This window comes from Octopus bimaculoides, chromosome 5 (assembly GCF_046866305.1).
Source record: "Octopus bimaculoides isolate indiv1 chromosome 5, ASM4686630v1, whole genome shotgun sequence".
Taxonomy (NCBI): domain Eukaryota; kingdom Metazoa; phylum Mollusca; class Cephalopoda; order Octopoda; family Octopodidae; genus Octopus; species Octopus bimaculoides.
The window spans coordinates 19,522,495-19,547,135 of NC_142932.1; the positions used below are offsets into that span (position 1 = coordinate 19,522,495).

General features: G+C 33.4%; 1 protein-coding gene across 4 annotated transcripts in view; it reads left to right on the forward strand.

Moving 5' to 3' along the window:
* The first annotated feature begins 14,619 nt into the window (after positions 1 to 14,619).
* LOC106879657 (inter-alpha-trypsin inhibitor heavy chain H4) overlaps positions 14,620 to 24,641 on the forward strand; it is a 39,881-nt gene continuing 29,859 nt past the window's right edge. For all 4 annotated transcript variants that reach the window (XM_014929322.3, XM_014929323.3, XM_014929324.3 and 1 more), the window contains exons 1-5: positions 14,620 to 15,009; positions 19,105 to 19,262; positions 21,906 to 22,016; positions 22,111 to 22,361; positions 23,817 to 23,980. In XM_014929322.3, the coding sequence (XP_014784808.1) occupies positions 14,932 to 15,009; positions 19,105 to 19,262; positions 21,906 to 22,016; positions 22,111 to 22,361; positions 23,817 to 23,980 (762 nt within the window). In that variant the 5' untranslated portion in view covers positions 14,620 to 14,931. The remainder of the gene's footprint in view (positions 15,010 to 19,104; positions 19,263 to 21,905; positions 22,017 to 22,110; positions 22,362 to 23,816; positions 23,981 to 24,641) is intronic.

Genomic DNA, 24,641 nt, shown 5'->3' on the forward strand with positions numbered 1-24,641 from the left:
GTGTAATAGTGGTGATAGGTAAATAGAGCCTTACGTTTTAGTTGTTGTGTTGGTCTTCTTGTAAGGGGATATAGGGTGGGTGCTATTTAAGAACATTATTCCAGTTATAGTCAAATGCATCTCCACGTGATGTTTGTGATTGATGGATGTGCTGTATTTTTATAGCACCGGCGGTGTTAGTACAGGGAAGCAACCCTAAATTTAGGTGAAAAGGGGGCTAACTTTTGTCTTATTCGTATCTACTTAGAAGGAAAGTTATTTTATGGATATTTAGTTTTGCTTAGGAGGTGTAATGTATTATATATTTAATTATACTTAGAGAATGAGTATTTAGTAGCGTGAAGACAGATTAGACTAGATTCATATCTCCTGTTTAATAGGTCGTTCTTAGCTGTTAGGATTTCGAGGCATTCAGTTAAACAGAGTTGGCATCGTCTGTTAGTTGGGTTATAGGAATTAGCTACTTTTAGTATGTGCCACTTTAGTTTATATTCTATCTTATTGTCGTTTAGTTCCCAGATATACCTACTAAACCCTGTAGAATTTGCCTTATTTCTGTTTTTAAAACTCGCTAGGTGCTCGTTATATCTTAAACGTATTTGGTTTTTCGTTGCCCCAATGTAAGATTTAGTGTGGCTATTTGTTTGTACATCACATTGGTAAACTATATTATCTGTCTTGCACCTATTGGAGAAGTTGCATTTGTTCCTATCTCTACAGCCACATAGGTTATGAGGGGTGTCTATGTATGTGTGTTGTTGTGTGGCCCTATTGTTTTTTCGGTGTGCATCCCTCCTAGTAAGGGGTGTTGGCCTAGGGTTGGATTTATTCCTATTGTTTAGAGGGTTGTTGATTTGTTTGTTCGTGGTGTTTCTAGCTGTATAGAATGCGTCTAATTTCTTATTATTAAAAGATGCTATTATGGTAGCTAAGTTGCATGTTAGGCTGTGGCCTATTCTTATTTTGTTCTAAAATATTTCTGCGTATTTATTGTTCACATTGAGGTGTTTATCTATTATGTTCACTAGTGAGCGGACTATGTTGGATTTGAGGCCCATGTTATAGGGAATGATTAGCCAGATCGTATCCTTATTGTTCTTGCTACTATTATGGTCATATCTGGTATAGAAGCTGCCATCTTAACTGGGGAGGCTGGTGAATTTTTCTCTCCGGCTATCTAATTTATTTGTATATTTGGGTTTATTTTTAATATGTGTCTTCTCATTGTTTTCCCTGTTAGTATTGTTAGGTATTTGTGGGCCCGATATATGGTTCCTTTTAGTCTTCTGGGTTTCCCTGTAATTTAAGCTAAACTTATCGTTGTATTGCTTAATGTTGGTTCTGTTCAGGTGGTTATTGTATTTCTGTTTCGTCTCGTTGTTAGCCTTAATCGTCCTTTTAATATTATTGGTATTTGTGTTTATATTGTTGTTGGTATTTTTGGTGTTATGTGGTTTGGTATTGGGACGTGTTGTATTTCTATTACATGTGTTATGCTTATTTTTGTCATTCATATCGTTAGTGTGGTTTCCATCGGTGTTTGGTGCGTTAGTAGTGTGTGTGTTTCTAGCGTTTGGGTTCATTATAGTTGGGTCTTTTTTATGGTTATTGGAATCGATGAATTTAATTTTATGGTTAAATCCTGCCTTATGTAGTGCGATATTGTAGGTTTCCTTATGCTTATTAAAGATAGCTTGGTTAGAGGAGAGGCGTGATATCCTATTGCTTATACTATGTGCTAAGCCTCTCTTGAGGAATAGTGGGTGGTTGCTGGATGCGTTTATGTATTTTAGGTTAGTATTAGGCTTTATGTATGGTTCATGTAGTCCTGTGGCTAGGTTGCAATTGGCGTCTAGGTAGTTTATGGATGTGTGTTCGTTTTCTATAGAAATGGCTAGTTCAAATCTTTTGAAGAATTTATGCAAGTTTTTCTTGATGAGCTCTAGTTTCCTATTCGAGGGATTTTTAATTACAAATAGTGCATCATCCCTGTATAATCCGCCTTCCAGGTCTGGGAATTCCTCCTGTATGTAGGAGAGCAGATAAATTCCTACTAAACGACAATAAGATAGAATATAAACTAAAGTGGCACATACTAAAAGTAGCTAATTCCTATAACCCAACTAACAGACGGTGCCAACTCTGTTTAACTGAATGCCTCGAAATCCTAACAGCTAAGAACGACCTATTAAACAGGAGATATGAATCTAGTCTAATCTGTCTTCACGCTACTAAATACTCATTCTCTAAGTATAATTAAATATATAATACATTACACCTCCTAAGCAAAACTAAATATCCATAAAATAACTTTCTTTCTAAGTAGATACGAATAAGACAAAAGTTAGCCCCCTCTTCACCTAAATTTAGGGTTGCTTCCCTGTACTAACACCGCCGGTGCTATAAAATTACAGCACATCCATCAATCACAAACATCACGTGGAGATGCATTTGACTAAAACTGGAATACTGTTCTTAAATAGCACCCACCCTATATCCCCTTACAAGAAGACCAACACAACAACTAAAACGTAAGGCTCTATTTACCTATCACCACTATTACACCACCACATATATTACACCCACTAATTACCTCTCCTACATTTCGCACACCACAAACTTCGAATATACCCTTCAACATTCTGATGAGATCTGCCAAACCACTGGCTTGATCGAAACGTACGTAAGTGACTATGGCATAATATACAAAATGACTCATTACATAACCTAAACCTCCACATTGACTCATTACACAAGCTCCACGTAATAAAACAACGGCTATCTAATCCAACAATAATGCTTTTTCTTGTATTTGTTGCTCCATTCTCCAAATAAATACATAAACTACAGTTTAAGCAATAAATTACCTGCCTCTGGACGCCCTCTTCCCAAGACGGTACCCATACAGGTGATCCCCAGGAGTGCCTCCGGATTTAAACATCCCCTAGTTGCTTGGATGCTTCAGACTACCCCTGAAGGATCGAGGCAAACCTATCACTTACCTATATACATATATATATACATATATATATATATATATATATAATAACAATATATTATAAATTAACTACCAACAATAATTGGTAAGCTAACTTAAAAAAGCATCACCAAAATAGCAGAAAAAAACGACGGTGAAGATATGCAGACTCTTCAAGAATCGATCCTTTTGGTTATATTAATAATAATAAAGGAGTTACGACGCAAAAACGTATAAATTCAAAAGAACATATTTATCTTCTTCAATATATATTTCAGTATAAAGAATTCATTAAGATGCTTAAATCAAAATCTCATTACACATCATTCAGGAACAGATATAACATCAGAAAAAATACATTCCGTTTAAAAACACAAACCGTTCATGGCGAAAACATTTCACAATTACAAAAAACGAACAAAATTTTTAAAGTTTTAGCAAAAAGAACGCTATTACCTACATACAGGCATCCGCGTGTGCGCCCGTACACACACGCACACACACGTTCATGCACGCACACACGTGCACTCTCACATGTATATATATGGATACACAAAGAAGCAAAGATCACAAGTCATAAACACATACACACACACACACATACATACACACATACACACATACATCCACACACACACACACATATATATATATATATATAAGTAAAAATATGTTAAAAAAACCTCATATTAAAATATATTATAAAATTATATATACATAAAAAAAATAAATAAATAAAATCTATACACATACAAACCACCATACACACACATATATGCATACATACATATATGCATACATACATACATATATATACATATATATAAAAATATACATATATATATACATATATACACACACATACAAAACATCACACACACACACATACACACATACACACATATATACATATATACACATATACATACATAAACATACATATATGTACATATACATGCATATACATATATATATATACACATACATATACATTAATATGTATATACATACACACACACATACATACATACATATATATATACACATATATATATATACACGCATACAAAACATTACCCACACACATATACACACACACACACACACACACACACACACATATATATATATATATATATATATATATACATATATATATATATATATATATATAAATATCTACATATAAGTACATACACACATATACATACATACACACATACATATACATACACATACCCATATACATATATACACACACATATACATACATACATACACATAAATACACACATTTTTCCACGTATACCTATGCATATGTATATACACTTGCACATGTATATGAACAGATGTACGAATAAGTAAATAGAGCAATAGCAGAACTAAAAATACTAAAACCCAGACCTTAATACCCGATCATAACAAAGTTCTGCTATAGAAGAGATAAACAATGAAATTATCTAAACCAAAAATAAGTATGTTTGCGAACGTGAACACATCTGAACCCATTATATATTAGTTTATTACTTAGTTTATGCTTAGAAAATAGAATAAAAAACAACTCAAGATTGCACAAGTTGCAATACCTCCTACCCTTATCGTATGGGAAATCTCTCCCTATAACAGACCATTCTAACGAAAAGTTCTTATTTTGTTCTTTTGACCCCCAAATAAACTTACTAAGACTTGTACTAGCTATTTTACTCCTATCTCTAAACGTATTAAAGTGACAAGAAATTTCTCCTACAAATCTTATCCGAAGAACAACCCACATAAACACTAACATCTGTACCACTCTTAACCTTACACTGATACACTATATTCCTTAATCTCACGTTCGGACCCTCAAACTTTAACCTCCTGGGATTAATCTCAGTTACCTCAATTTTAGAACCTATAATATTATTACCTAAGTGAGGGTCCTCATCCCTATTCATTCCATACATGCCTGTCTTAAGAACTTTAGAATTATGTGCTGCAATAATCTGCTCTAGGTTCTTAGTATTGGAAAAACCAAACCTAACACTATGCGTATTAATAATTTTACCGTAACGCGAATTTGTAGGGAAATGCTTATTAATTACCTCCCTAAACTGAGCTACCAAATTCGACTTTACATTTTTACCAAATGGTAAAATAAACCAAAGATAACCATCATTAATATTATTAAAGCATTTTGCAAAATACCTAAAACATTTAGAATTACGCATGACATTATTACGATTATATCTATGATCATAAATTTTTTTATTATTACTCCTAACCAACCTAACCTTATTATTCCTAACATCCCTATCTACTCTAACCTCACCAGATTCAGGTTCAACATAATAAACCATATCTTTAAAACCAGCCCTATTTAGAGCTTCATTATAAAAAGGAGCTTCATTATCGAAAACAACACGATTAGCAGATAACTTAGAAAGCCTAATCGAAATATTTCTAATTAAATTATCAATAATACTTCTAGGGTGGTTACTCCATCTACTTATATATTTCAAATTAGTAGACGGTTTATGGTACGGTTTATACGTATCATTTTTTATATCAAGTGTCACATCTAAATAATTAGCTAGCGAAATACCATCATCGTAAGTGACACTCATTCCCATCCTATTAAAAAATCTAGATAACCTACCTTTAAGTCTCTGCAAACATTGGGTAGAATAATTCTTAATATAAATAAGACAATCGTCCCTATATAAACCGCCCCTAACCATAGGGAATTGATCAGCCAATTCATACAAAATATAGGAACCCACAACATCTGCTATTTGAGCTGAGTCGGAACTTCCCATAGGAACATCGAAAGCATTAGGAGTATCTTTTGTTGTGATCGGGTATTAAGGTCTGGGTTTTAGTATTTTTAGTTCTGCTATTGCTCTATTTACTTATTCGTACATCTGTTCATATACATGTGCAAGTGTACATACATATGCATAGGTATACGTGGAAAAATGTGCGTATTTATGTGTATGTATGTATGTATATGTGTGTGTATATATGTATATGGGTATGTGTATGTATATGTATGTGTGTATGTATGTATATGTGTGTATGTACTTATTTGTAGATATGTATATATATATATATATGTGTGTGTGTGTGTGTGTGTGTGTGTGTGTGTGTGTATATGTGTGTGGGTAATGTTTTGTATGTGTGTGTATATATATATATATATATATATATATATATGTATATATATATATGTATGTATGTATGTGTGTGTATGTATATACATATGTATGTATATGTATGTGTATATATATATGTATATGTATGTATATGTACATATATGTATGTTTATGTATGTATATGTGTATATATGTATATATGTGTGTATGTGTGTATATGTGTGTGTGATGTTTTGTATGTGTGTGTATATATGTATATATATGTATATATGCATATATGTGTGTATGTATGTATATATGTGTTTGTATATGTATATGTACATGTATATATATGTATATATGTATGTATGCATATATGTGTGTGTATTGTGGTTTGTATGTGCATAGATCTTTTTTATTTTTTTTTATGTATATGTAATTTTATAATATATTTTAATATGAGGTTTTTTTAACATATTTTTATATTTATATATATATATATATATATATGTGTGTGTGTGTGTGTGTGTGTGTGTGTGTGTGTGTGTGGATGTATGTGTGTATGTGTGTATGTATGTGTGTGTGTGTGTATGTGTTTATGACTTGTGATCTTTGCTTCTTTGTATATCCATATATATACATGTGAGAGTGCACGTGTGTGCGTGCATGAATGTGTATGCGCGTATGAACGTGTGTGCGTGTGTGTACGGGCGCACACGCGGATGCCTGTATGTAGGTAATAGCGTTCTTTTTGCTAAAACTTTAAAAATTTTGTTCGTTTTTTGTAATTGTGAAATGTTTTCGCCATGAACGGTTTGTGTTTTTAAACGGAATGTATTTTTTCTGATGTTATATCTGTTCCTGAATGATGTGTAATGAGATTTTGATTTAAGCATCTTAATGAATTCTTTATACTGAAATATATATTGAAGAAGATAAATATGTTCTTTTGAATTTATACGTTTTTGCGTCGTAACTCCTTTATTATTATTATATATATATATATATATATATACGCATACATATATTTATATATATATATGTATATAAATACACACACACATACATACATATACATAAAGGTTATGAGCGATAGTGGTGTCAATTACACCCAGAGGTTTCAGGTAATGCTGAGTAAGTGCTATGGATAGACCATAGTTAAACTCCAGGTTCGGTGATTATGCGAATAAGGGGTCCAACGTAGGTCATATATCACCGTGTAAACATAAGGATTTACTTTTCGTAATGAGATAAAAAAAAAATCAAGGCTGTATACATTATAGAACATTTACAAATAGGAGGTCTTACAGCTGTTTCCAGGATATTTATTATATCCCTTCATCGGAGACGGTGTGAGAGGATGGTTAAGCAATAGTTAATTTAGATAAGATAGGAAATAGAGTGAATGGAGGGATATTGTATTTTTAAATTCATTGTTTAGGAAGAATAGTATACTTATAAGATTCCAATATCTTGTGAGTAAAATCCAATAATCCTTAAGATTGGTCATTGCATTTGTAAATCCATTATTGAGATTCCAATACCCTATGAGTAAAATCCAACAGTCTTTGAAATTGGTTATTCCAAATACAGAGTTTATACACAGTGTTATTGAATCAAGGGTTCTGTTTAAAGTGACCTAAAAGTAGGGAATGTATTAGTAAGAAATTCTTAGGGCAAATATCTTTGCTAATTCTTCATTTTCTATTTCACTGTCAACTTCTAGATCTTTCCTAAGTAAGTTGTAGAAATGAGTGTACCACTTCTTGATTCTCTGGTCCTTTGATTTCCTTTTGATGATTCCTTACTTTGCAGCTTTACGACCAGTGATGTGCCTTGTCGCAGTGAGTGCCTGTGTGCTCCATTGACCTGGAGAGCTATGCCGGAGGGAGAAAAATCTTCAGGCAGTTCTCACCAGACCAGACAGGTCGAAGGGTAGGAGACAGGCAAAACCTTAACCATGAGAGGAGTAAACCTCAATGACAATAAATCGAAGCGTCGGCTGCAAGGCGTGGATTTAGTTATTGGCAGGTCCTAACAGATCAGGTTCGTAGCTTTAAACTAACAGGATGTCATGCAGAGGATCTTGAATACAAGACAATGGATGAAATCCTTATATTCCTAGTTAGATGGAAACTGTGGGAGAATATGGAGCAGCGCCCTGTGACTCCTATAGTATGCGCAACGGAAACCCCTATGAATCCACGCGTTAATAACACCAGAATTAGAGGCTCAGACATTCCAGACATACAAGCAAGTCGCATAAAGGCATAAAGAACTATGAATAAGCTGTCAGAATTATCTTAGAGAACTGAATGCAAAGAAAATATCTTGGACTAACATAACAAATGCTTTGTATAATAATCTTCTTTTAGGTCCAATCTGAGGGCTTGTCAGCAAATTGTTGACTGGATTAAAATCTTATAAGGGACCTAGACATGACACCTAAAACAACAAAAGTTGTTGTTAGACTATGAAACACAGATTTTGACTCTCTATAGGTTTGTATGTATGTGTGCTGTGAATTTTAATGTAAGATTTTTGGAGGCTTGCGTCGAAAATGAAGATAAAATAAAAAATAAGAATAAAATGGATTGCAATTGATAAATGCTTGATCTTTTTGACCTGTCAAAACATTAACCGTTCCAGGTAACACTCCTTTATTTGCTTCGTTTAAAAATACAACTGGCACACTTACGTGCACACACATATAGATTCAAAATGACAAAAAACATTGCAAATAACCAAACCCAAATTTCATTTTACCAAACTCAAGAATGCAAATTGAACACTTGACCTTTTTTCAACTCATTCAGATTTATATAAAAAGGAAAAATTCCAAGGCCCCGCCAGTGATAGTGACGAGTCTCTGAAGGGGCTTAAAGCGCCAATAATTAGCATTTATCCAAATTCTGACTACCTTTTACTTTTTATTTATAATACATTAAAAGTCAGTTTCAATCTTGCTTGCTGGCTTACTTGTAATTTTACTCAGCGAAACTTGTGAAACTGAAAAATACCGTGAATTAAGTTTACCCTGAAATGTTAATACGAATCGAATGAAGCAAGTTTCGCGTAAATCGGTAAAGTAGTTTTCAAGATATTAGAGATTTTCAGAGCATAAATGCTTTAAACAGTGCATGATGGGAAAATGTTCCGAAAATAATCTTCATTCTGAAAGGGAAGAAACTCTTATCTTTCTATTAGACAGTGAGTTAACAACGACAAAAAAAAACTATGTTTTTTTTTTTACAATTTCTATTTTCGCTTTTGTTAAACAATATTTTTATCATTTGCAAATATTTTAAAGTGAATGTGATTTTGAAAATGTAAGCTGTTTGTACAGTAAGTGTGTATATTTTAGTTTTCTTTAAACAGACAATATTCTAATGTTTTTTTTTTAAATTACAAAAAATGTTTAATTGCATATTTAAAAAATATTCTAAAAGTGAAAATGACACAGTAACTTATGACGGTAGATATTTCGTAAAAGTCCGTTCGTAACCTCAGTGTGAAATAGTTTTTATCGAGTGCATTCAATCTATCACCCCTCCAAAGATTTGGCTGCTATTTCTAGCATGCGCTGCTACCATGTAACAGCTATTTGCGATAAAGGTCCAGAAATACCTGTTACGTGGTTGCAGGGTGTGCAAGAAATAGCAGCCAAATTTTTCCAACCCATGAAACAAAATTCTGTTGCTGGGAAACTCAGAGTTTAACGGTAATCCAATGGGTCACGGGTAGTGTAGTTAATATGTAACATTTATACATACATACATACATACATACATACACACACACACACACGTACACACTCACACACACACACACACACACACACATATATATATATATATATATATATATATATATATATATATATATATATATATATATATACATATATATATATATAATTGTCTCTTTAAAGAACTGTTACTGAATATCTCTCTTTGAGAGATTTGGAAATAGTGTTTATGTGTGTGTGTGTGTGTGTGTGTGTGTGTGTGTGTGTGTGTGTGTGTGTGTGTGCATGTATGTATATGCACTGAAATATAGTGGGTGAGTGACTTTTACTAACTTTGTATTTTCTGTAACGCTGCAATGTTTCGCTACTTCTAAAAGCACGCAGGTATGTGTGTGCGAAAGATATACTTTAATTTAGATGTAATTCTTTCCATTGAAAAAAATGTGTTGTTTTCCAGAATAAGACTGACTGTGTCTAATATAAATGGCACTGTGAATCTGTTGGGAATCACTTCTCTCTGTTTTTCTACACAGTATTTAATCGCCTTTATTCCTAAATCATGTGGAATATTGGTGCAAAGGCTTACCATATCAAAACTAAGTAAAAGTGAATTCGTTTCTCTTGTTTTGGGAAGATGGGACAGGAAGTTGATATCATCCCGGATGAAACTGAGTATGTAAGTACATAGTGGTTTCAAAACAATGTCAATAAAATTGCTTAGACGGTGGGTAGGGCATGATGGACCAGCTATAATAGGTGTAAGTTTTAAGTTTCTTGGGTGTAGTAATTTTATGTACTCACTTTCTTGGTCTTTTATAGCATGTTGAATATCTTTTGAATTATGTATTTTTGACTCGAAATTTATGTAGTCTCCTTATCGGTGAGTCGTAGTGTTTTGAAACTAGGTTGTTGATCTTCTAAAGGGAAATTTAGACAAGATACCAAAGTATTGGTCAAGACACTTATTTCTTCTTTTGGTGGGTTGAAATTTGATTTATTCTCATTAATTTTATCAATCTCATTACTTTTATTAGTGAAGAATTCTACAAGTTGTAACTTACGATAGAATATTCGGATATCCTCCTTTAGTTCTTGGTAGTTGACTGTTGGTGTAGGTGTGAATTTCAGTTCTTTTGACAGAAGTTGGATTTCATCATTGTCAAGATCTCTTTTAGATAAATTAATTATTTTAGGATCTATACGTTCTGTTGTTTTGGGTATGTTTCCTTTTGAATTTTTTCTTTCTCTGGTGTTTGTTGTCCTGACGTTAAAAATGGAATTTTCTCTGTTTATGATTTATGTTCTTGTTGATGTTTGCCTGATGGACAATGCGTTTTGGTTGTGGTATTTTACTTGGTTTCGTTATCTTTTCTGTCCTGTTTTGGTATTTAAGAATATTATTTTTCAATTTCTTGTTAGTTTTGTTTTTAACAACTTGAGGAAATGATCTAGGTTTGCTTCCAGATCTAGATCAATTATATGCCCAGTTCCTAGAAGGTAATCTCTGTTGAGGTTTTGAAAACGATCACCTGCTATTTCTACTCCTAATGGTCTGATCAAAGGAATATCTATCTTGTTTATGCTTTTTGTTCGTATTGTATACATCAGAGTGCTTGCGTACAAAAAGGGAAGAGTTCTTACCGCAGTTCATCTTCAATTCATGGTAAAACTAGTGTTCGTGTTGCCACGTGTTCTGGCGTATGTTAGTTGGTGAGATTGTTCACTTTTAATGCTATTTCTCAGCGTTCTAGAGTCTTTACCGTAATTTGTGGCATATTTGGCGAGAAATAATTGTTTCTGCTGCCATAACTTTCTTGATCTGCTTTCTTGTTTTGAGATATCTTTGATCCATTATTCACGCATTTTTCTGCTATTTCTGCCAGCCATTACTTTTGTTATTTCGTCTCCACTCGACAGCTTCATATCTGGCTCTATAACAGGATTGTTTACAAAGGGTAATAGAGATGTTGGTCCTGAGTTTTGTTGAAGTAAGCTCCCATCGAAGTTTTGTTTCCTCCTCTGGTTCTCCTACAATTTCTTTAATAAGATACTTCCAAGGAAGTATGGGTGCCGCTAAAGAAATCCATTTCGAATGTGTTTCGACATATTTTTCGCACTTATATGCCTTCCAGAAGTTTCATATTCTTATGTTAAGAAATTTTCCATGTCTGCTACATCCCTTTCCTCTTTCGATGCGCTTCGTTTTCTAGATTTCTTTCGTTTATTTTTTGCATCCAAGGAGGTAGTGGTCGGTTTTCTCTTGTAGGTTTTATAACTTGTAGGTTCCTTTTTGGTATTTTGCACTGTACTATACCTCGTAGAATTCTCCATCTACACATAATTTCCTATACGAGGTATAGTACAGTGCAAAATACCAAAAAGGAACCTCACCTCTTATATCTCACCTTTCTTCCTCCTTTAACGCCGATGTGATATAATTTCTTGGGAGAGAAATACATTTGCGGCTGAAGATAGCTTTATATTGTCAATTATACACTGATATAAAGCTTGAAACACGTGTACCGCAGAATCCTTTGTGTTTTTGTTTTTATTTTTTGCATTTACAATTTATTCTTTCACCTCAACCACAAGCTGGCATACACAGGTGCTTACAGTTGTCAAGTATTGCCTCTAACATTTACTTTACCTATATATATATATATATATATATATATATATATGTATATATATATATATATATATATATATATATATATATATATATATATATATATATATATGTATATGTATATATATATATATATATAGATATATATATATATATATATATATATATATATATATATATATATATATATATATATATATATATATGTATATATGTATGTATGTATGTATGTATGTATGTATGTATGTATGTATGCATGTATGTATGTATGTATGTATGTATATACACACACACACACACACACATACATACATACATATATATATATATATATATATATATATATATATATATATATATATATATATATATATATATATATACATAAACAAGATTCAATTGAATAAGCTACTTAAAGTTGAAGCAGCTATTTAGGTTGGAATGAAATGCACACACAATTTTTAGATGACTACTAGCCTTGGTACAGAAGAACTAGCAGAATAATATTCGAGTAATGTATGCAGTCAATTTGACCCAACTGAGTATATAATCCACTCTTGAGTTTTCAGACATATGCATTTCAGTAAATATACAGTCCCAACTATACTTCAGAACACGCGAGGGGCATGTTCTGAGATAGATGAATTAAATATAAATAAGTAACAATTGAAGGTCAGGTGTCAATTCATTAGGGCCGTTAATTGTTAATTGTTAATAAATAAGTGTCTGTGTGTGTGCCTGTGTGTAGGTATATATATATATATATATATATATATATATATATATATATATACAGGGTACGGTGGGTAAATTGTCACCATTTTATATTTCTAATATCGCGCTTGGGCATGGTTGTTTTTGATTTTGTCGACTACACAGAATAGTAGATTCAGTTGGGCACCGTCTGTGAGAAACACAGCACCATGATGCAATTCCGTCTGACAGAAATTTTGAAAAGCGATGTTGTACTGCTTGGCATTCGCGCTGGAAGCTCCAATACAAACATGTACCAATACGAACATGTACCGGGAGTGCTAAAAATCAAACATCCAGTTAAATTCATGGTGTTTGGAGTGATCACTAGTGATGGCAACGTTGTGCCTCCGTTCATCCTCCCACACGGCCTCAGACTCAACGCGTAGGCCTACATCAAGTGCCTGGAGGAGGTAGTGCTGCCCTGGGTCAAGAGGGTGGCTGCTGGAAGACCCTATGTCTGGCAATAGGACTCTGTACCATGCCACACAAGCAAAGCAGGAGAACCCATTCGTGTCAGTCAGACAATTTCTGCAACCACATCACCCCTAACATCTGACCATCTAACTCCCCAGAATGCAAAGCCTTTGATTATGTGTGGGGTGCAGTTGAGCGGGAGACCAACAAAACACCTTTTAACATCAAAGATGAACTGAAGACTAGGATTATGACAGCATTCACCAACTTAAACAAGGAGACTGTGCAAGCTAATGGTGATTTCATTTAATAAATTTACTCTTTAGTATTTCAAGATATTTTTATATAATTTTAGAAAATATATGTGTTAAAATGAGATGTTAGTATCATTTTCATTTTTGCGTAATTTAGACGACAGTTTATTCACCGCACCCTGTTATGTATGTATGTATGTATGTATGTATGTATGTATGTATGTATGTATGCATGTATGTATGTATGTGTGTATGTATGTATGTATGTATGTATTATGCATGTATATATATACATATATATATATATATATATATATATATATATATATATATATATATATATATATATATATATATATACATATATATATATACATATACATATACATATACATATACACATGTATATACATACATGTGTGTATATATATGTATCTATGTGTATATATATATACATATTTGTATATATATGTGTGTTTGTGTATATATATATGTATGTGTGAGCGTGAGAGGACGTGCCTTTATGTGTTTGTGTGTGTGTGTGTGTGTGTGTGTGTGTGTGTGTGTGTGTGTGTGTGTGTGTGTGTGTGTGTGTGTGTGTGTGTGTGTGTTCGTTTAACACAGTTTCTAAAACATAATTTGAGACGTTTCTCTACAGCGCAATTTGTCCAATCCCATTGGTTTCATTTGAGAAATCTATCCTTGAGGCATTTTATCCAATAACCGCCTATGTTCCTGAATTTAGACTAGGCAGATCCTGTTTGAGTTCCGTCACTCCACTATGTAACTTACTCAGATTTATAACAAAATCACAAGAATATTGTATATACGTTTCATATATCTAAGTGTTCTTTCGTGTATGTATATATATAAAACAACTGAGCACCATTGCCTTTCTTTTGGTGTTTGACTCGTGACCACATTGATTATTCTGGTGATATATTTATTGAAGTTTTTAAGAATTTTTAAGAAATTTTTAAAGAATTGTTTGAAGTCAGAGCAACCTGAAGACAGAAGAAATTGAAAGAATCACCAAGAAAATGGCACCACGGTTGTTATTTGTAATATTCAGTACTGCATTTTATTTGGGGATAACAGCCAATGAAGAGCCTATTCACGTAAGCTAATATTACAATAATCATTTGATATCTTCATTTAGTGTTGTTAATGTGACCTTAATTTCTGAAACGGAGGATTTCTATTTTATATACCTCCTATCATTTTCACTATCAATTTTTATTGCAGATTTCATTTCAGTAATTAGTGGAGATTGGAGACCTATTAGTTAGAATTGGCAAAAATCGAATTCATGTATTGAAGCTATAGTAATATTCTGATTTCATAAATCATATCGAATGTTTATTCTAACATTTGCAGTTAGATTATTATGAACACATTACTAATCAAGTAATGCTTCGTAGCAATATTTAACTGTATATCTCTTTCATGAATATTTGAGGAAAGTAATTTCAGTTTCAATGCTAATTTGTTTCGATAGATGAGAATTATTGCATCTTTGAGGTATTTTGAACTTAGTTTTGCTTGTGTATGAACTATACAAATGTCATTATGAATAAACAACGAAGGAATTCGAAATCCACCCACTTTCTTGTCGATACAGTGTGGGAACGTTCTTTCGCCATTCCATTGTGGGTTATGTTTTAAATGGATTCTCGACGACGATACCTCTTTCCGTCACAACCAGAACCTTTTAGCCTTGACCACTGTAATGGCAGGTGACAGGCATCTAGCCAGGATAACCGTTCCGGTTTAAAGAGTTAGAGTAAGATGCTGATCTGAGACGCTACAGTTGATAACACTTTCCCAGTTGCAACTGAGTCGCTTAAACCCAGATTCGACTGCAAGAGGGGTAGAAGATAACTCAGTACACGCTACTAATGGACAGAATCCTTTTCGCACCAGGCGCTGCGCGGATCTCTGGCGTAACTGAGCACCAGATACCTTTTTCATCTGTAAATCTTGCATAAAGGCTTTGTACTTGAAACAAAGTAGCCGGTGAAGTTAAGTGACCTGAGGCTGGGAATATCAAAGATTTTTTTCTTTGTAAAAAGGATATTTTATCAAGAGAAAATATAGAATTTGTGTCTTCGCATAAGTTTTCCCTCGATATCTAGAAAAATTTGTGCGTTGATACTGTTTCCTGAATTATGTCTTCTCATAATTTGTTCATTTTACCTAACTACTATTAAATTACTCCATTATTTTCTGCGGAAGCGGCACCACTCATTGTTGTCTTTTGTTGTAGTTGTTGTTTTTGTGGTGGTGGTGGTGGTTGTGGTTGTTGTTGTTCTTCTTTCTTAGACTCACAGACAGATCTATGGTAATATTAGTTCTAGCTATGAATATCCCATCTCGTTTTGTAATAATGTGTGCAACATATTAATATCGTATTTTTAATTATTATTTTTATGCAAGTTTTAAGCATCGATATGTGTTACACATGACAACGTTTTAACACAGCATTAATAACAATGCACTATATGGAAATATGGCCTGTTATTGGGATAAAACACATATTTTCTGACTGAATCTGGTTTTGTTCTCACAAGCATTTGTTGCCTACGTTAGTTACATTACTTCTATTACAAGCCCTACCTCCACTACTATTATCATCAGCAATATAGCTTCTCCATCACGTAGACTCGTTTTTATTCTGTTCTCGAGACTATATATATATATATATACTAACTGACCCTGTGTCGTCAAAAATGATGGCTAATTGTAGTTTTTTTTATATATATATAAGGTACATACTAATCACAGATATAAAACATTCATATACTTCCCTTGTATACGCACACATATACTCAAAATAAAGTTGAAATGCTGTTTGACTTTACCTTTCAACGTTGAACGCTCGCCATCTCATTTCAATTGCCCCCCTCACACACAAGCATTCATATACTTCTCTTCTTTTACATACACACACATATACTCAGAAAGAGTTGAAACACTGATTTTTGTGTTCACCCCTTCCTTCCTTATTCATTTATCACACTTTCCTTTCTCCATTGCTATTACTTTCTCTCACTCTCTCTCTGTCGGAGCTATTATTCTCACTACTTCTCCTTCCCTGAATTACTATATGTATATATATTGAGAGTGCGGGCGAGCTGCTCCCGAAAATGTAATACAAACATTGAATGATACAGTGTTTATTAGAATAGCTTTCGTTCAATAATTGTGGGCATTTTCGTTCAATAGGTACTCAATTCGTCGGCTGTTTTGTACTCTAAACGTCATCCTTAAGTATCCCCGGTGAATGCAGATGATACTTTACTGAACCACTTCCTCCAATCCTTCTTTTTGGAAAAAATATCATCTTAGTAAGCACTTACATTACTATAGTTGTGTGGAGGTACAGTATATTACTGGAAATAAAAGTCCCTACATTCAAAGTTCCCTTGAAAGAATTCCATAAAAGACTGTGGCAGCAGAAAATAAGGCCACTTCTGAAGACAGCATCTTCTCAGCCCTCAACGCGTGTTCCTTGCGTCTGTTCCATCTATTGTGTGCCCAGGTATAGTACACAGGGGCCTCTACATACAACCAGTGTTCGGGAAAACAGATCAAATTAGCATAATTTGAAGAAAACTATCAAAGTGGTTTCTGGTGGATTCAGAACTACGTTTCGAGCATTGTCTTCTTTGAAATATACACGCTGACCATTTTCAAGATGTACAGATAGATTTTAAGAAGGTATTCCTACATGAAAACAGGGTGTGGCCTTTGTGATCACAGTGTATTTGTCTAAAAGCAGAACAGTTCTTCATGCAGCGCTTGTCAATTGGTTGAAGTGACATGAAAAGCATCGTCATTCATGGTACATTTGTGAATAAGTCTCGAACCGAAATAAGTGGATGTATTGTTTAGGAAAATACTATTTACTTGTTTAAGGGTTGTTCTGGGTAAATTGCGAAAATAACTCTAACAGTTCAAATACTAAGAAATAAACATACTCAACTTGATTTATACCAAATACCATAGGAAAATGAATGAGCTCTTTCCCTTGGCTAGGAAAACGAATGGGTTATTTCCTTTGGCTTGGTTATATATGTGGATCACTTCCAGGGGCCCTCACCATCCAATTATAGATTTGTATTAAACTTCAATGAACTTAGTAACAAACTGAGTGATACTTTAGCATCTATTGATATATGTATATCAATAGAACAAACTTACACAGAGAACAAATGACAAAGAAAATTAAAGGGGAAGAGGTAAAGTGTTATAAGCCCAAGAGCTGTTTCTGCAAACTCGGGGATCCATCATAATTTTGCTGGATATTCTTCACCACAATATGCAGCCAGCAATGGAAACAAATAAACAGTGGATATATGGAGCTTCTGTCATCAGAGTAGGAGAAATATGTTACATTTCAAATCATGATTCAGAGAAGTTTGCAGGCTGAATTTTTAAACATTATTTATTAGTATAATTCGAAATTTCTTCTGTGTTTCAATTTATCAATTCAAAAGATTAATTATATCCAGTCAATGTATTTTCAAGCGAAATCTCATCTTTTAACTAACGAATATTATTTTGCTGATGAGCACATGTATTTTACTATTAGTATATTGTTTAAAAAATACCTTCAATATTCTTCCCTGGTTTTCGAAATTTTGTTTACCGGAAGAGGCCTTTCAGTGATATTTCCATGATCTGCTTGAAATAGTAGCTAATATTTTCTTTAAACCATAATCTGTCAAGTTGTAAGAAAGGGCACATTGGATTAAGCATTCTTAGACACACTTAACAAGACTGAATTGTCCTGAAGGGAATGCCTCGAACCAAAAGTCAACTCGCGCCAGACATCATGTAGAACTAAACGTTAACTAGTCCATATGCATGAAAATTAATAGCCTCGGGGTCTTTGTGGTCACCATGAGATCTCATTAAAAGATAACATAATTGCAATTGTTTTTATACTCATCAAATTATAAAACGTGTAAGGGACAACAAATATTTGCATTTCCTGTTACTACATACACGATAGTGATTACCTTTGATTTTCAGATGCCCGAGTAGTATCAAATCTGACAATGTTAGAAGTTTATTACTTATCACGTAAACAAAACCGTTTTTTCGGAATTTATTTTTAATTGCCACATAAAGGTTAACATTAAAGATCTATTTCAGGGATGTACGATACATCGTCGGTTTTTTTGTTTGTTTTTTTTTTTCTTTTTCAGAAACCAAGCCTGAAATCACTTCATGTAATCAGCGATATTAAATATCGATTTGCTACCACTCTAATTTCCATGAAATATTATAACCCGTTCAATTCTTCAGTCAGCGCAGACTTACATGTAAACATGCCTCGTAGATCATTTATATCGAATTTTTCAATGTAAGTATTGTTTATTTTTCACAACATGTACTTTTAGTCTATCCTTTTTAGCCTTAGAAAATGAAGTTCTTTTGGAGTAAGTTATCAAACAAATCGGACCATATGATGTATGAATTTTTAGAAGGTTTTGATTATATTATGATACTGGATTAATGACCGAACGATTTGAAAATAAATATATAATATAGAAATTACAGCAATTTTCTTATTAAAGATGTAGTGAATTTAGAGCTGTATTTCTAATACCCTTATTAGGACTGTGATTATAAGGAGTTGTGCGTATATATTTTATGTAAATATTTTCTGCTTGGAAAACACTCTATACACTCTCCTGACCTCTTTCACGAGTGAGTATCAATATTGTTGTAAGATTAATAACTCTCACCCTCACTCGGGTATAAAGATGAACAGTAAAGGAAAACCAGTCGACAAGAAAGTAGAAGAGGGAAGATGTTCTGCAAAATGTAATTAATGTACTTCAAAGAGGAATCTGGAGTTTTTTTTTTTTATCTAGCTATAAGAGCTTTATAAAAAATGAGAATAAATCCCAGTTGGAAACGTTGATAGCAGTGTAAAAACGGCCAAATGCTTCCTTAACTTTCACTCCTGAAATAACTTCTGTATGAAGAATTATGGTTTACAATAAATATTCTACATAAAATTTTCAATTTATATGAAAATCACAAGCTATGAGTCGAAAAATAGAAGAATGACAGCAGAGAGCGCGGTGTACGGTTTCTGTGAGTTTAGATAAAATACATTCCTTAACTGATCAAGACTCGTCCAATCTTATGGAAATTATTTTTGATTGAAAACCCGAATGATTAAAGCATTCTTCTCTGCTCATTCTTTCATATACCCACACACAACCAATCCTCATAAATGCAAAACATCCCAGTAGCTGGTGCATAGTCGTGGAAGCACAGCCTACAATATCTAAAAACAAACATTCACTTAGAAGTATCTGTTCAACATTTCATCGCCTGCAAAACAAGAATAAAGATATAAAGGGGACAGACTGTGCAGATTGCAAATTTACGCTATTCCCAACCTGCAACAGGACCTTTAAAACAAAACACTGTATTTTCTGACTGTTTCGTTCCTCTCTGACTGCTCTCTCTCTCTCTCTCTCTCTCTCTCTCTCTCTCTCTCTCTCTCTCTCTCTCTCTCTCTCTCTCTCTCTCTCTCTCCCTTTCCATCTCTCACACACACTCACAATAAACGTATTTAAATCATTTGTTCACTTCGATTACCAATCATAGAAATTCTATAAACACAATTACTACGAGGTAAGTGGTGAGAAGGATGTCCGTTCTCTTACCATTAATCTTTAAACTTCGATTCTCACCAAGTTCTTACATCCTTCTGTCTCACAACAAAACTATGTTTTTATTTAATCGTTCTAGAGTAGATTTTTCAAACCTCTGCATCACAGCTCATTAATATGTTGCACGTGGCCAACAAATGTGCCGTGAGATTTTTAGGGGAATCGTAAATTATTATGGTATTTAGAAAACCTTGGTATTTTTAATGTAGCACACCGGTAGAATCATTGTTCTATAGATAGCCACAAACAGAGTTTTGGAAAGCTCCAATTGGTCAGGAAACTGCCTCATAAAAAATTGATTAAAATCATACGCTTTAAAATGAAAACATCTGTCGAAGTATACTATAAAAATAATTAGGATTCATTTTATTAGTTAGTTTTTAAATCTAGATTTCATGCAATCTTGGGCACATTGTAAGTTTATTTCGATTATTGCATGTAAACATTTAAAACATAATCAAAAAGTTTCAAATATTCTTAAAATTCTAAAATACTGGGTGTTTGGTCTAAATATGACTATATATGTCTCCTTTTGTCAAGAACAGCTTGGTGAACAGTCAACGGCGCTGGAGATTAAAGTTGTAGCTGGAAAAATGTTAGTTGATATGGAGGACTCAAAGCCATCTAAACATTGGAAAAGAGTTACTTGTACTCTGATGATTCACGCTGGTTATCAAAACGTCGACATCATGATTGCTGCTGAATGTTCTGCGAACACTGTAAATGCTGTAAGACGTAACATGGGAATCATGAAAATCAAGATCCTCCAATTATGATTGCCTTTCGGTGTGTCTTCAGTGGTGACATCATGCCAACCCATATTTTTGAATAAGGCCTTAGGCTTCATTCAGACGTCTGTGGTCAATACCTGTCTGGAGAGGGTTGTTGCTGAAAGGCTATAAATCTAACAGCACAGTTGCAAAGTGTCCTTAGGGCTTCACCAGCTCCAATTTCTAGATCCTAATTCCTTCAATTGTAAATACTGTGTGAGTTACAGTACAGAAAAACACCAAACACACTGTAAGTAACAATAAGATCGGGATGGTAGCGAAGATCAAGTGAGGAATACATATTTCAGTTTCCGAAGTAGACTTAAGAACGTAGTGGAACCTCAGAGTGGCTATGTTAATTAAACTATGATCTGACAGTCATAATCAAGTTGATATATTTTTGCTTTTTAAATAACTTTTATTTTTGGACGGAATATTGTGTTTGTCTTCCCTTTAATATAAACTGTAAAATTCATCCAGAGCACCCTGTAATTTTAGCGATGTTTCAGCCTTTTTTTTTATATTTAATTTTATTTTCGATTGCAGGGAAATTGATGGACATGTGACGGTAGGAGAAGTAAAGGAAAAATCGGTTGCTAAAGATATTTACGAAAATTCCGTTGAAAAAGGGCAAAGTGCTGGCTCTATTGAAGTCAAGTAATATTTTATTTTCCTCATATTTGATATTTCCTGCTATTAGTATTCTAATAACAATATCTCCAAAATATTTCTACTTTTTATCATTTTCCAGACACCGCTTTGCAAATACCTTTCATATATCTGTTAATGTTGAACCACAGAAGTATATAGTTTACAACTTGACTTATCAAGAACTTCTAACACGAGAGAACAACAAATACAGGCACGTTATTCATTTGTCCAATGGTGAAATTATTGATGATTTTTTAGTTGAGATTTTCATTAGGGAACCGCAAAACATTATTGATGTGCTTGTACCAGAAATTACTGACGATAAATTAACGGATATCGCCGTTGACAAAGGCAAGTAAATCACTTATGTTTGTTTTTCTCTATATTTTTATCAGACATTATCGTCACGAACGTCATTTAACCACTGTTTTTATAAGCTTCACAGATTGGCCGCATGTCAAAAATACAGAAAATAGTATTCTTGATAATGAAAATAAGGTTTCTGTAGTGAATATTAATTTTTGTACTGGAGTGAATATAAACATTTCTTTGAGCAGGTGTTATAAAATTCAATAGAAGTAGATGTAAGTGAAATATAAGAAAACCACATTCAATAATAATATTCACTTCCAGTATATCAAGTTCTATACATGTACAACATGTTATAATTAATCACATGTAGGAAAAAAGAAGATATTTGGCATATTGTCGAAGGATTAGAATTGATAACCATTCAACTGCATTGCTCAAGGTAACAGAAAAGTATGATATTCAGATGACAAGTTATATCAAAGATGAGGCCAATTTTCTCATTATTACTCATAGTAAGTACTATAGAACTACACTTATCAATAAATTGTCTACAAAATGATCTTTATTCTTGTGTAAAGAAAACACTTCACTTAGAATAAATAATACACTTCGGAATCGTACAAATTTCATTTCGTTTACACTTTAACATCATAACGTCATTGGGGTAACATTTTTTTTCTCTTCTGTAACATTAAATCATCTTCAGGCCAACAATATAATGTCCAAATCCCTACTCTTGTGACAATGCCGCCTTCAACAACCAGAATTACACTGTGCTACAGTAAGTATTTCCCGCGATAAACGTTACAGTTTGTTATGGTAAATTTCAAACTTAATTGTTCACATTCCCATAGTAAGCATAATAATTCCTCACTATATACCTTAGCAATTTAGGAGGAATAAAAAGGAATTTCCGAAGGCATAATTTACCCTATGTTCACTGGTGTCTCAAAACGAGCTACTACGACATTCAAGCAATTCTTGGCTCTGAGGAATCTCAAACACGCAAGGAAGTGCTAATTACAATGCAAAGAGTAGCAAAATAGGGGTAGCAGAGAGATGTCCTGAATGCGCGTCTGTTCCTTAAGACTTAAGAAGTTAAGAACTGAAACACTTCCGTAAGAAAAGTTGCTTGTTTTCTGAAGACCTTTTGCTATTTACTTCTCCCGCTAGATTTTCTTACTAGATCGTCGTAAAAAATCATGCACTAGCTGATCATCAAATGTTACGCAGTCCTTTATTACAGACTGACTAAACTTATTGTTAAAATGTCCTGCACTGACATAATATTACCCACCCAAGGTAAACGCTATCTAATTTTGCCGCTGTTCACGTTACATTATCACACAGTTAATATCACAATGATTCGCAGCTAATCAAGTCCATCAAACCATTTAAGTTATATCTCATCAGGTTTGGTGTTATTGAAATAACAGGTATAGCAAATCTGCTATAGATATAAGTTAAAATATTTGTTGTTTGTTTTTCAAACAGAGCTGGATTCTGCCTCAATTGAGTACATCAGCAGTAGAGAGGTTTACATCAAATACAACCCAAGTCGTAAACAACAACAAGAAATATCAGAGAAACATGGTGTTGCAGGCTTACTTAGAGTGGAATATGACGTAAATCGTCAAAATAATTCAAATTTAATATATGTAAGTCATTGTTTTACATCAAATTCTCATCATGCCATTTAAAAGAGATTATTATACTATGCGTGTGTGTGTGTGTGTGTGTGTGTGTGTGTGTGTGTGTGTGTGTGTGTGTGTGTGTGTGTGTGTGTGTGTGTGTGTGTGTGTGTGTGTGTGTGTGTTGTGTGTGTATGTGTATTATTATCAGTTCTTCATAACAACATATTTTCATCTTCATATACAAGAAATTGTTCATTCTTATTCTTTCTCTCTATATTTGCCTCTTTCTCTCTCCCTCTCTCTCTCTCTCTCTCTCTCTCTCCCTCTTTCCACGTCACTCTCTGTCTTACTATCTAACTATCTCTCTCATTCACTTTCATCTTCACTTTTGAGTGTGCACATACTTTCATATTTTTATGTATGTGTGTTGCAATACACTTTATATGTGTGTTGGAATACACTTTGTATGTGTGTTGGAATACACTTTGTATGTGTTTGGCATATGTACCTTTTTACAGAGGTGCGTCTACGTATGCATATATATATATATATATATATCGCTGAAAACAATTCTGCTTTTGTCCTTTCTGATTCGATGAGTAAGATGGATACCATTCAGGTTTCACAATGAATTCCAAAAGCAAGACACCCACTAAACTTTTGGTCTGACGTATATCTTAGACTG